The 15,274-nt window shown below is 35.6% G+C and overlaps 1 protein-coding gene across 9 annotated transcripts in view; it reads right to left on the bottom strand.

The window, feature by feature from the left end:
* Nucleotides 1-15,274, bottom strand: part of MEF2A (myocyte enhancer factor 2A) — a 92,007-nt gene that overhangs the window by 41,371 nt on the left and 35,362 nt on the right. For all 9 annotated transcript variants that reach the window (XM_075763927.1, XM_075763928.1, XM_075763930.1 and 6 more), the window contains exons 2-3: nt 14,463-14,661; nt 8,449-8,652 (exon numbers count right to left, since the gene is read on the bottom strand). In XM_075763927.1, the coding sequence (XP_075620042.1) occupies nt 8,449-8,652; nt 14,463-14,516 (258 nt within the window). In that variant the 5' untranslated portion in view covers nt 14,517-14,661. The remainder of the gene's footprint in view (nt 1-8,448; nt 8,653-14,462; nt 14,662-15,274) is intronic.

Below are 15,274 nucleotides of genomic sequence, written 5' to 3'. Positions count from 1 at the left end.
ATATGCAGGTAGTGATGGGAACTGAATCAAGCTATGCTTTACATTGTTTTTAAGAAAATGGTTATCTGTGCTCAGAAAAACTGCTACCTAAGTGCCTCAACTAGCACTAGTCCACTTCATTCACTATACCTATTAAGCTACATTGATTTATTGTTATTTTGGGTTTCATGTCAAATTCAGGAAAAAAGTTAATAGCATATGATGGGGGCAGGAAGGAGAAGAACAGAGAAAGTGTAATGTATTAGTTACATTTTCTCATCAGATAACTGTTAGGAAGGTGGTGGAAAAGGAAGACGGGAAGAAATGATCTCCTGTCCATGAAGACAATTTAAAACACTGACCAAGCATCTAGCTCACAGGACAATTACCCATTTCATTAAGACAACCAGGTCAAAACACTGATAGCTTGTAATGAGGAAAGGAAAGATTTAGGGATTTTCTTTTTACTAATGATATTTGGACCTATGATATCATCCATTCCCCTTTAAAGAGATAAATATAAGTGAGGAAAAGAAATTCTCAGAGAAAAACACGTTATTAAGATCAACTCAAACTCTTGGTGTGTCTCCTAGATGAAATACAAAGTTATCTGGGTTCTTAAAATACATCCACATCACCTATCAGCAGGGTTGCTTCTGCAGAGTTTTCAGTAGACAGGTACTATACAAAGGTCTTCTACTAGTATTTGACATAGATTTAAGATTCTGGTCCTCACAGCAGCACAGCTTCCTGAAGAGCCATCTGATCCAAACTGAGATTCTACTGATGTACAGCCAAGTAAGCTGTCATTCATCAATTAATTGATTAGCTTTTTCTGTTAGTTTATTAAAAAAATATGGAGAACATCACAGCTAATTTCATTTCAAGATAATCTCACTAGTATAACTGTCATAGGACTACCATAGGACAGAGAGCAATCTGAACTGAAACTATATAACGTTACTAGTGGTAATACAACAGCTAAGCACAACCATTATTAGGAAGAGACTTCAGAAACTATATATAAAGATGCATTCTAGACAAATGTCATATGTACATATGCTTTAATTAGTGACTAAAGCTGGAATTCATCAAAATTCAGAATACCAGTACAGCATGGTAAGTTTAAAACACCAGCACTATTTTAAAAAGTAGAAGAAATCTCATGTTCTTAACCCGAAAACACTAAATTTAGTCAGTGGTCTATTTGTGAGGAAAGTATAGCTTTCGATTATTTGTAGGCAAGTCAAAACACTTAAAAAAAATTAAGTCTATCCTACTTCTGGCAATTCTTTAAATATCACAAATGAACGAATGCAAAATAACAAAAACTAGCACTGTCAGCTTTCTTAAAGTCACCAACAATCTGTAATTAAAAAAAAGAAGAGACAGACACCATTCTAAGTGGTAACTGTTCTGCTGAGCACAAAATACATGCGTGTTTTCTGTCACTGTATTCAAAATAAGTATTTGCTACCCTGACTACCTTTTAAACTTTAAGGAAGCTGTTTCTTCCTGAATCCTGAGTGGAAAATAAAACCCCAAAATGCAACCTGTTTACAAGCCAGGTTTATAGTAAACACTTCTACTAGGAAAAAAAAAAAAAGATTCAAGCTACTATACATACACATACATGTATAGTCTTATGTATAAGTTTCTGATGAATCATATTCCAGACCACTTCAGGTTTTAATGCATTTTCTCTCTTTTTAAAGTAAGCTAAAAGTGAGATGTTCGTCCTTAACCATACATAAATCCTCCTCAATCACCTCCTTAAAAAGTCTCAAAGGCATTTGTGTGCCATCTCAAATTATTTGAAATGTTATATGCAGTATAATTACATTTACATAATCATTTAGCAAATCAAGTCCAATAATGCCTACATTTTCTCAGCATCATGAGCAGATTACAAAGTCATTTCCTTGCTTCACTGAAACCATTTTTAAGCTTCTTCCTTCTTTTAAATGTATAGCACACACTTCCACAGTGTAGCCCAAGCTATCTGGAGACCGAAGCAAGTGGTCCAAACAGCAAAAATACAGAATAATACTATTCATAGGACTCATGCGTATTCTTCTATCAAGCCCAAAGCTTTTTGCTTTTTTCTTTCTTCCCCCCTCCTTCCCCCTTAAGTCTAGCCTGCTTCTGGCAATTCTCCACCTATCAAATATGAAGGAATGCAAAACAACGTTAACATATCAGCATTGTTAACCTTCCTACTATCTCTAGTCTGTGCCTAACCATCAACGTTCATGGTATTGCCTCTCAGCACTATCTCAGTTCGATAAAGCTGCGTTGATATTTCATGTAAATTTGGAGATTTTAGTCACCTACATGAAGCATCAGTTTTCATTTTCAACTGAAGCTGGTTGTAGAGTATTCTTTTCCCTTTTAAAAATATATTTAAAACTTACCACGTACTTCTTATGAAACATTTCAAAGAAATATATTTTTGAAGGACGTGATCCAATTTCCACTATCTTACTTTTTACCTTTGAATAACAAAATATGGAAGCCCAAATTGCTTGCCAAAAGCATATCTAAATTGGATATACCATATATCCACGAAGGAAGGAAACAGGATCAATTAACTGAGCATCTTTCTCATCTAATTTTGTATGGGTGCATCCATGTATTTTGAGATAAAATTCGCAGATCTTCAATTTCATATGAAGTTCACCCAAATTTAGAAAAAAAGAAGCTATGAACCAATTCAAGTGCTACCAAAATACTCCAACATCGCATGGTTAAACTACTATACTGTATGACACACCAACAACAGTTCAAAATACATGTTTGTTGGTAATCCATATCCTGGAAAAGAAGCAATGCTGGGGAGGTGGAGAGAACTGGATGAAAAACAAAACCAAAAAGCTTTTGGTTTATAAACACAGTGTTTCAACACCAACTTTTCTGTTTATGCTCCCCACACTGTTACGCTTGTCTCTTGGCATATGCTCCATCTGGCTGTGGAGATGCATCTGCTTCTTTATGCTGCAGGCTCTACATGTACAGATGAGCTCTACATGCTTACTCAAAGCTATGATCTGACAATCACATCTCTGATACTATATATGTCTATGACTAAAGAACACGTATTGCTCCTGTAACAGCTCTTCGTTAAAATTTTGTGAAAAGGCAGAGAAATAGAGTGCCCATTTGGTATTTTAATGCAAGATGATGCACTGAATACAGGTTCTGTAAGATGAAACTGGCTTGCTTACGCTACTGTAAGTAGCAGCAGGTACATTTACCTGCTTTCTGTCTTGTTTCTGTCAAAACTATGACATGACCACTATCACACCAAGCCATCACAAACATTACTTCCTATTGCAGTCAGCATTTCCCATTTTAAGAGATTTAATACAAACATCCAAATCACCTGCTGTAACTTAAACCAAAAAACAATTATGATTATTCCAATACAGCAGTCTTTTCACATGAATATGTTTACAGTAATTACATTACATCATTTAGGATTTTTTTATACTTTTTAGTTTTGATTTTTATTACAGATTATTGCATATTTGAATGACAGCTGTCAATATTTGGAGTATAACCTAAGCCTTATACAGCAAATTATACTGTACTGAAAACAGCATTAAACTATACAGCACAGAAGTGGCTCATTGACTTGACACCTATCCAAAATTCTCATGGGCACAAACGCCAAGTAGCAAAGTAGGTCATATTTTAGACAGGCTCCTAAAAAAAAAATAAAATCACCTCAGTTTAGTGAGGAGGTACAATGGAACATGCACAACCCACCCATAGCCAAGTGTAGGTTAAATATACCCTGTTCTGCTGTATCACTCAAGGAACATCAAAGCGTGGAAGAGACATAAAATTGAGCTAAAGAGGCAAGAAGAGCCTGTCTTCAGTCCTTGACTCCCAGAAAAAGTGAGTCTGGGAACAAATGAACAACTGCTGCTTTCTGAGCCCTTCTTGAGGGACAGAAGGACCCAACATGGAAGTACTACCTTGCAGGGAATCTGCAATAATCTTAACACCCCCTACGCTAAAGAAGATTGACTAGAAGTTCCTGTTCATTTCCCTCTTTTCCTTTGGATCAAAAAAGGATGAACACTCAAGGTCTCAAATTGTCTTTTATACATTAAAAGATTCTGGCAACCATATGGACACAGAATCCTGATAAAACCTGAAATTCTTCCCATTTTACTCTGCAGAAGTACTCTACTTCCTTTTTCAGGAAAAATAATTACTTGCCAAGAATGATGTGTTATAGAAAAAAGAGTCCACCAACATTAAAGTATCAAATGCTGTAACACCTACAGCAAGTCCTTCAAATTATAGACAGTACTTCAGTGTAACAATCTTCAACTGTGCTATTATGGCTTTATAAAACTAAATACATAATCCTAATACTTCAAGAATTGAAAGCACATTGAATGAAAGTTTCATTTTTTTTAATATTCCTATATGGTCCATCAACCTGTGCAAGAGCACTAGCTTTCACTCAAATAACTATAAGACGATTGAAACCTTATTGTTCAACAGAACTAAATCTCTCATCTGATGTGAAAAGGACCATATTATCCAAGAGCAAGAAACATCATATAAATTTTTGAATGATAATTTATATTTCTGAAGTCATATGAAAAGATTATTTTGGAATTTCAACAGAAGATCCATTTTCTCCTTTCATGAGGCTCAAAGGAAACATTACCCACACCACCTCTTGAGTAAATGCCTTTTACTAAAAGGTCAGGAGATCAGCAAAGTGTCACTGTCCTCACCAACATCAGCTGTGTTCACCTTCCAGATTTCGAAGGGATGCAGAAATTAATCTAAAAAACCCATTAGACAAATCGTACCTGATCCCGATAAGCAAGGAAGTTTTTTCAGACCTTCATTATGTTCTGAAGCTTTTGAGTGTTTCAAACAATCCTGTTTTCCCTATTCACCTCTTTTTTCGACTGCTGTAAAACAGATTCAAACAGCAAGAAAGCTGAAGATCACAGAGGTTGAGTGCCAGCTCAGAAATGCCACGCAAATTATCCTTTAAAACTAATTACAGGTCATCCGTTACAAGATCTTCTCCCTTAATTTTCAAAGTACCAAATGGCAGGGAATGGACTGTCCCCAAGTATACTACTGATAGCTAGAAAACTTAGCTTATATTAAAACAAATTCTGTAACTTCCAGTTCTAGCTATTCAAAAGTCTGTGATTCTGTCAAGGTGACTGAAAAACCATATTCCTTACCAAGTAGCTAAGAAAGAAAAAAATTATGAAAACAAACACTCACAGTAAGAAATTGGTGAAGAAGTCAATAATTTATAGGTAGGTAGACTGTTTAGAAACTGGGGGGAAAGGAGGGAAGGAAATATTAACAGAAATTATAAAGAAAAGTTGGATCAACAAAAATACATAAAAGGGACAAAAAAATTAGAAAAGAATAGGTAGAAGACAGCAACAGAGCATTCACATCTACAATAACATGTACAGTAAAAGACATACGGGCATGTATCAAAAAAAATTCTAGCACTCATTTAAGATGCCAGTGCTCTCCCTCCTACTATGTTTTCACACAAACGTTCCAGCAGCAACAGAAGATACCAAGCTCTGGGCATATAAAAGCAATCCCCATGCCAAAATTGAACAGGAGGCAGCTATAAGGGGAAGATGTCTCATCAATTTCACTTAATCATTTACAACATTACCATCTACCCTGAACTGAAAATAAGTAACAGTAGATTTGTTTCTTCCCTTATACAGCTTCTGAGCTGTGTAGAACTAGCTTTCCTTCTAGCATAGAAAAAAAAACCACAAAAACTCCTGTCATGCATATCAGGAACACAGCAGGTCAAGACTAGTTTCACAGTGAGCCTACACCACAATAAATACCATCTGTCACACTGAAGGAGGCAAGTGAATTACTAAAATGTTAAATAACATATATACATCAGCTATAACTCCATAAAATGGAATTACTTATTCTAAATTGGTTGAGAATATATTTGACAGATTTTTAGGGGGGTTTTTTGTAATTTTTATTTGTTAAAATACTATTTCTACACAGGCTCGATAAAGAGAAGCCATTTTACACTGTTCTTTCAAAATGTTTCCAAAATGCTGGTGCTGTAATTTTACCTCTATCATGCCATAAGCATCTATCAACGGTGAAGTTACATGAAGCATTGAGCTTTTGGCAATTTATTACTGCTTAAATACAGGAGTCTTACTCTTCCTCCATCTCATTTCTTCTCCCGTGCTCCCTACTTATGCTGGAGCAGATGTAATGACAGGTACAAAGCACATCATATTCTCCATTGAACCAATTCAGCTCTGTTGTAAAGCAAAGTACATTATTTTCTACTGAAAAGGAATGTTTTTCTAAATGGAAGACATTTACTTACAGTGGGAGGCAAACCATCCATGAATGATATCTCTTAATTGCCTAAAGAAGAACAGCTAATACACTACAAAGTTACTATACAGGCAGAGCAAATTTGAAATGCACCCAGTTGCAAAAAAAAACCAAACAAACAAAACAAACACCAAAACTGTGGACTAACTCTCTGAAATACTGTACAATTATTTTTTTTCCTGGAGTCCAACAGAAAGAAAACATCACTCTACCCTACACATATTGAGTTTATAAATATTTCATCCTACCAATTTAACTTTCCCATCCAGAACACAGTCATTAACTTGAACACATCTTCCCTGCAAAAAGGTATACACTCCCCTCTCCGGCTAAATAACTTTTTCCTGAGAAAAAAAAAAAAACAAAACTAAAAACCATGTCAAGCAGACTAAAGAACACACACCACTAATCTGAACAGATTGGGAGATGCACTCCAAGATTATTTTATATTTGAAGAATGAGAGTAAAGTCCCAAATCCCACACTAGTATAAAACAGTAAACCTACAGAGGAAAATCAGAAAGAATCTGCAGATTGGTCTTTGCACGTTCCCCTAGAATACAAACCATATGTGCACTTGGGTACTAACCACACTTTTTTATGTAGTTGCCAGGGGTCAAATGCTTGACACTGGTAAAAGTACCCCACTACCAACAGAAAAACCACCAAAAACCTACAGGCATTCTTGTGTAGAAACTATTTTGGAAGAGATTCTTAGTCCTCTTGATGTGAAGAGGCACTAGTACCACAAGTCATAACACAAAGAGGCCTTAGACACAGAAGAAAAATCAGCCTGGCTAACTGACTTGCTTGCATCTCTATCTCAAATTCACATCTGTCACAATCAAAAGCTCATCTTGAAAGAATGAGGTCTTCCCTTCCTCTACAGTGGCTACCCCTTATTTATACTAATCCAGTGACTAAGTAATAGTTCTTCAGCTCTTCAAAGCTTGTATTATCGCTCTCATTAGTATTCAATGCTGAAGACAGAAGCTGAGGAGGTTTTCTTTCCGATTATAAAAGGCAGTTGACAAATTAGCAGAGAATCTTCTTAGAATGAAATATAAGGCACTTGTCTATTTCTTAGTTTCATCAATCTCATTTTTGCTTGAAAACTTATTTACAAGATCAGCTAGTATCCTCCCTGTACTCTGTGATCCCCTTGGCAATTGACTCTTCAGCTATACAAGGCTAATCACTATTCCTAAATCATTCCTAAAAAGCAAGGCCTTTGTTCAGAAGACAACTTCAGAATTTAAATTAAACACTTAAGACAGCCACCTGTTTTGGTCTGTTTACAGGACTATGGGAGACATGACTTATCTGAAATGCAGTTACAGTACATAAAGGCTCCAATTGCCAAGAAAATCCTTGACTTCTACTGCACCTAATTTAGAAATTATGTACTGGAAAGAGTTTCTATTTAAAGCACAAGCAGAAGAAAAGTAGATGAAACCAATACCCTTAGGTAAATATATTCATGCTATACTATTATACTGCAGAAACTGCAGTCGTTCTACTGCTATGTTTTAACTGACATACAGAGTAACTGGACAACAAATTTAATTCAGTTAATTTGTTCCACAGATTCCCTTTTTTTGGTGCTTTATTTTTGGCTGAACAGGGGGCAGCACAGGCTGTGGCTGATTTGCATGCAACATTTGACTAATGAAGTAACTACTACCTCAGAAGAGAAAAGGGGTCAACCGTAATTGTTAGGCTGAGGGCACTCTTTAGACCTTAAGCTCCACCCAATTGATTTTTTCCATTAAAACCTTGAACACCTTCCCCCTCCCTTCTCCAGAAAAACAACCATCTTTCACACCTCTATTTCCATTGCCAAATGTGGTTGACATCAAATGTGTTTCCCAGAAACTGGCAGGGTTGGAGGGCAGATGGGAAAACAACGTGGCTGTAAAGACAACTCATTGCCTTAGAGAAACCAGACTAAAAGCAGTAGTTTACATTTTATGACAAGGTTTTCAAGTTATTAAATACATTTGGTTAAAATGTCTTAAAATGCTCTATATTCGAAGTATTAGGGAGATAAGAAAACTGATGTCTCTTTTCAAATTGTTACCTCAACGATATCTGAGTTGGTTCTGCTTTCATGGGGCTCGTTGTATTCTGTGTATTTAAGTAGAACTTTGTCCATATCAGTGCTGGCATACTGAAAGAGTTTGTTAGAGCTGTTAAAAATGATGAGTGCTATTTCACAGTCACAGAGTACACTCAACTCATACGCCTTCTTCATTAATCCAAACTTCCTCTTTGTAAAGGTGACCTAGAGAAGAAAGAATAATGATTTACTTTTTTTAAAAAAAACATGACAAGGGTTTGAAGGACTATAATCAAGCATTCAAGGAATATACCAATTGAGCCTACACTATTTATTCCTTCTAACAAGCGACATAACCAAACATGTGTACAAGCTTAAAAGAACTGCCTATCGTACTTAGGCGTCACTTTTAGGCCCAATGCTCTATATTAGGCTAAGCCTATTACACACATCCCAACTCTTCCACTGGTATATAACTACCAAGGACAGTTAAAATTTGTAGGATCCTTTAACCTTATTTCCTTCAGTTTAACAAACATTGACTTTCCACATACCACAGTATTTTCTTCTGTGATTATCAGTTACTCTGTACATAGTTTACAAGTTACTCACAACCTTAATTCTAATAAAATCAAAGAAAATGGCAATATCAATGGAAGCAACACCATTGCTACAAAATATGATTTCTAATTATGCAGAGCTAAGAAATACGCTTATTTCGTTGCTATTAAACCATCTAATCAGATTTACTTATACTTTTAAGCTTTTTTCTGCCACTAGGGAACATCATGAAACAATGACTCTGTCCAATTAGAGCTGTTATGGGGAAATAAATCCATTACAGACCATCACAAAGGAGCATTTACCCATCAGGGAAGGGGAAAGACACTTAGTTTTAAAAATCACCATCAATTATGAAAAAAGTTTTAAAAAATATTCCTTTCACAAGATTTCAGCTAGTTAAGAATATAAGAGTATCAATGTATTTGCTGTCAAGTTGAATCAAACACAGGTCTGATACTAAGGTCAACTTTTGTTAAGGAAAATATTTTTACTAAACATCATCAAGTGTCTCAAACAGGCACTTAATCTACTACTATCAAGTTAATGTTCTGAGATCTTTTAAATGAAGACACTATTTTCAGATCTAGCCTTTCAATCTGGGCTTTAGTGCTGAACGGAACATCCCTGTCTATGGCCATACTCACACCTCCATATTAAAATACAAAGTGCATGCCTCTGCAACAGGTGAGTGACCTACATGCCCTACATATCTAACAGAAAATAGTGAGAATATTTTTGCAAGACAGGAGTGAAGTAAAACTCGAGAAACAATCAAACCAGTTTTATAGATTTCTATAGTTTAACATGTTAATTATTTAGGTGTACATCAAGTTTTTGGAAAATGGATGGGAATATTCTGTGTATGCACACCTCAAGGCATTTTTTCTATGCAAATTATTTCTTTAACACTATCCATAATACAAAATATATACCATCCTTTCCACCACATAGTCTCAGAGGGATACAGATACACTAACAGCATTATGTACATAGCATGCTGACAATAACTATTATTAAAACAGTATGTGCATACTTTGCTCTTCCACCACAAACATTTGCAAAGATACTATGGACCTGGAATTCCTCTCCAGCTATAAAACAGTATCCACATCCACCAAAACTGTTTTAACATGTGTCCTGTCCCCTCAAAAATGCACTGTGCCTATGGTTTTTGAAAACCTGGATTGTTAACATTTAGCCACAGTAGGAATGGAGGTAATAGACAAAAGACCCAGAAAGATGGGAATATGGAATGTCAAGCATATTATGATAACCATAGTTCCACCTAGTTCCTGTGCAATGTTTCTAACTTAGAAACTTCTTTGGCTTTAAAGACCACTAATCACAGAGCCTCTTGTGAGGCTTAAATAATCTGTGTTCAGATGAAAAGTGAGTACTTACCATAATTTTTTAATTCAACCCTTTCAAAGTATGTTTGGTGAGAAGCTCCATTAAAAGGCAGCACTATCTCTGAAACAATTTTATGTAAGAGTGCTGTAACACATTCAAGGTTCAACTAGCGTAAGCAGATCTTTTTACCTACTTGTTAACAATTACAATACATTAGTGAGACAAGACGCCAAAAAAATCTGACAGACTTTACCCTAATGCATCTTCTGTTAGCATTTGATTTTCAGTTATCAATTCAACAAACTGACCAAGTACAAATGTAGGTTTTACCAGGCTGTACTTTACCCAAATGTAGGTGGAAATTTTACTATCCACTTATAATACAATACAGCCACTTTTTAAAAACAGATCTTGTGTAAGTCTCCTAGCAGTTCTGTCACTTCATACATGCCTTCTTTCAGAACATGTGGGATTTATTTATCCTATCTTGAATGGGACATTAAGAATTACTTTGTCTGGATTCCTCTTGGGATTTGGAGAAACTGTGGGGTTTTTTTAAATAGCTGTTGTTGTTCTAGATACTTCAATTACCTGAGTATGAGCACATATAGACAGATACTACTGTTTAGCTTTTGTTAGGAAAAAGGCATCATAAACAAGATGTGTGTGTGCTTTATTACTTTGAGATATCATTAAATGGAAAGACTGAAGGCTTAGTTCCACTGAGGACCCATATGATCCTGGGAAAGGGATCTTAATTTCTCTACTGAATTGTTATCTTTCTCACCTCTTCTAAGGCTATTTTACTTGCAAGATTCTCAGCTAGGGTCGATTTCTCACTTTATGTTTGGACAGTGCTTAGCACAAACCCCACTACCACTGGAGTCCAAGCCTTACTTTAACACACATAAGTTTTTATAAACTCGGTTTTCATTTAAGAACTCAGAAAGCAGAATATTAGTTCTGCAAATGTCTTTTTTTTTTTCTTTGCCATTTAGGACCACACTAAAACCAAAAATATCTATCTTTATTGCAGGCCAACAGCTTCCTCAGCACTATTCTAATACTGCTTAGCAAAAAAGGGCAAGAAGGAGAGAGCAAAGGCAGCAAGATTGAGTTCCTTTGATATCTAATTTACTGTACTTTATTCTCTTCATCTTAATGAAGATAAATGTCCTACAGCTCATTCAAGCAGATAAGAATGATTAATTAATAATACAATGACAGTCTCATGACAATTATAATCCTCCAGAGTAATTGTCTATATATACTGTTTTGAGCTCACATACAATCCCATCAGAAGTAAGATGCTTCTGATAAAACAATAGCTTTTATTCTCACAGAAGTTATATGAACTTGCTCTGCAGGCAAAGCTCTATCCCATTCTACTCATTTTCAAATAAAAAACCTAAACATCATACTAAACGTGTGTATAAGACATCATATGCAGGTTCGTAAGTACCTGCTAACTGGCTATGTACGCCATAGAAAAACTGACGGAACACGAGTGAACTATACTTTCTGTTTGACAAAACAAACCCTAAATGCCCTCCTTATCTGGGTCAATGAAAAAAATTCTCAGAAGTAAATTAATATGTAATAAATATCCTGTGCATCAGGGCATTTTAGTATGTTAAAACTCTATATACTAGCTACCAAAACCGCAGGACACCAGTGGTGTTAGATAACACCATCAATACCTCTACATATAAAGAATTTGGCTCCACTAACAAAAGCTATTTAATCTCTGAAACCTTTTTAAAACAAGATGCAATGTGTTATCATCTGAGTTTCCACAGAAAAAGGGTATGGTAAGCCTAATTCCATTGTTAAGTTAGAGGTTAAACAACTTCGTAGTCACTAAAAAGCCCCAAAAAGTGCTAGCCAAAAAGCAGCTAGAAACAAAACTTAGAATTTAATCGCCATATTTTGCGTCAGTCACAGCAGTGGCACAAGCAGGCTAAAATTTGATACAAATGCCATAATTCTTCTCTACATTGTTCCAACCTGAACAATGAGATTGAGAGCCATAAAAACAACTCCCCATTAAAAAAAAACAACACAAAAAACAACAAAAAACCCACCCAACCACCAAACCCAAAAAAACCCTCAAAAACACACACCACACCAAAACCAAGGTATAGCATAATGATATTTGTATTTAAAGCAGAACAAAACCAAGGTTGTCCAACTTCCTCCAAATAAATTAAAAAAAGGGGGCAAAGGGGGATCAATTTCCACCTCTTCAACATGCTCTAGAACTTCAACATGAAGTTCTAGAGCAAGATCTGAAAGAACTGAAGTTATTAACTCATCTACTTTTACTATGTGTACTTAAGACATTTATCTACATCAAACATACGGTCACTGTGTGATTAAAGCTGTTCAAACAGTACTTGGCTTTCTCCCAAACTTCAATAATACTTTTCTTGCTATATATAGTCTTCGACTCAGAGTTTACATTGCTTTAAAGTGATACAGGAGAAAAACAGTCCTGATTTCACAAACAAAACAATGGCTTCTGAGCTGGTATGTCAGCAGCAAGACAGTCTCATGGAATTCTGACACTAGCCCAACATCAAGCTGGAGCTCAGGAGAAGTCAAAAAAGCAAATCAAATACTAGGAAGGGAACAGAGAACAAGCATCAGTACACCATTATGTGAGTCCATGGTTTGCACGCATCTTGAACTCTGTGCAGTTTTGGGTCCTTTTGCCACCAAAAATAATACAGCAATACTCAAGAAGGTTCAGGGGAAAGTAGCGAGAATGATCAAAGGTGTGGAATAAACTCTGTATTAGAACAAGTAAGCTGGGGTGCTTCAGCCTGAAAGTTATTTTAAGACAAAATAAGAAAACACAACAGAGGTCCACAGAATAACAAGCAAGATGGACAGACTAGATAGGGAGTGATGCTGCCTCTTCCATACAAGAGCTCAATAACTAGCAGAACCATGACTGAGCATAAAAGAAAAGGTGTTTCTTGAAACAACAGGTAATAGACTTATTGAAACTCCTAGCCAAAAGATGTTACAAATGCTGCAACTTTATAAGGGCTCAAAGGCTGAATGAACAAGTTCACTGGCAGGGGGTGGGGGGGCGGACAGTTGTGGGGGGAAATCCATTAATGGTTACTAAATATACGGAAACCACATCCAGCTCAGGAAATCCCTGAGCTAAGAATAGTTCAAAGTTGGACGAGGATTAGTGTAACATGTGCATCTCTTTCTACACTTATTTGCTTATGACCATCGTTGGACAGAAGATACTGGCCTAGCCGCATCTTTGGTCTGACCCACTATAACTATTCTTAAAGATTGTAAGTCATTCCTACAATACTTTTCCTTAAAAATGGTAGCTTCTAGATACCCCACTATACATTTCACTATCCAATTAAAATTTTATTTCCTACCTCATGTAGCAATTTAGAAGTTAAGAGGAAACACTACTGCACAGAGTCATCAACTTTTGGTACTTTTCAAGTTCGCAGGAGATCTCTTTATTAGGGCAAGATCAGCAGAGTAACCAGCTTTCCCTGAAACACTGCACTTTTGTGTACTCTTCCCTTTTGACTGAATTTTTAAAGACTGTTGTATTAAACAGCACTTACAAGGAATATGAATCAATGCTTCTAAATAGAATCATGTTAACAAAATTCATTACTATATCCAGGCCACTGTAGATCATTGTCCACAGCTATGTCAAACTCCTGTCAAAGAGGCTGCAGCAAATACTGTTACTACATCTTTTCTGAATTTCTCGTCCTTTCTCTCCCTTCATTACTAAGCATTAGTAGTAGCTGTCAGATCAAGGTGCCTGTTTCAACACAATCCTCCAGTTTATTGGAAGTACAGACTAGGGTACCATTTAAATAGGAACAGTAGTTTTACTGTGAATTTGATTTAAAGTAGTAATTGATATTACTTATAAATAACACTTTTCCCTCAAACAGTAGTAAAACCATTGAGACATATTTCTTATTTGTATTCTGGTAATGCCATCTGCAGATACATGAAGACAAAGCTCGCCTTTAGAAGAGTGAATTAAGATGAATGTATTCAAAGTTTCCATTCATTTTCAGGATTAATGATGAACTTGTTCATGCAGACTCCTTGTTTCTCACCTGTCTGTTCCGTTCATCCATTATTCTTGTGATCTGTATTTTCTTTCTCCCCATTTTCAGCGTCTTCTTTCTTTTGCTTTACAGTCCAGAAATACACTAATCCAAGAAATATCACTCTTCAGTATTCTAACACATGATACAGTTTTCTTTTACTTTGTCTTCAGCTTGAGAAAACGTTCCTACTTCTTCTTATAAGCCCCTAAAAAATAAAATTTTGAAAAAAATTAGTTTACAAATTACTAAAGAGGAAGCATCATTAAACACCTGTATAGCTGTAAAACATGTGCATGCATAAAATAATTTCAGTGAAGAAGCAAGTATTTTCATTAGTAAGATACTATATTACATATTTTGTTCCAATTAAATAGTTTGCTAGATTCTACCTAAAACCTACAGATTTAAAATTACCAATAATTTCATACACTTTCAAATGGATGCCTTAAAAATTTACAGTTGTCAAAGTTGTCTAAGCTTTAGACCTTGAGTTACCTGAGGTTTCAAAAATTTACCCACAAAGTTTTGGTAAACTCCATTCATTATCTTAGGAAACCTTACAGAGAAACTGCTTTGCGTTTCCTGTTTGTTTTGTAAAATTATCATCACTATAATGAAACAAAACCATGAGAACATCAAGCTTCTGTTCCTAAACTAAGTTAGATCTCATTTCGTAAGACAATATTTGGGGTTTTATTGGGAAGTGAAAGAGAGAAGGGAGAGTATTAAAGGATAAAGACTAATGAAAACATTTTCATAACAGAACTATTTCACAGCTACCAAGACATCAATGAATAATTAAGATATGCACATAGTTA

Source organism: Balearica regulorum, chromosome 12 (genome assembly GCF_011004875.1).
Source record: "Balearica regulorum gibbericeps isolate bBalReg1 chromosome 12, bBalReg1.pri, whole genome shotgun sequence".
Lineage (NCBI taxonomy): Eukaryota > Metazoa > Chordata > Aves > Gruiformes > Gruidae > Balearica > Balearica regulorum.
The sequence above is the reverse complement of the archived record's forward strand: the minus strand, read 5'-3'. Positions and strand labels throughout refer to the sequence as shown.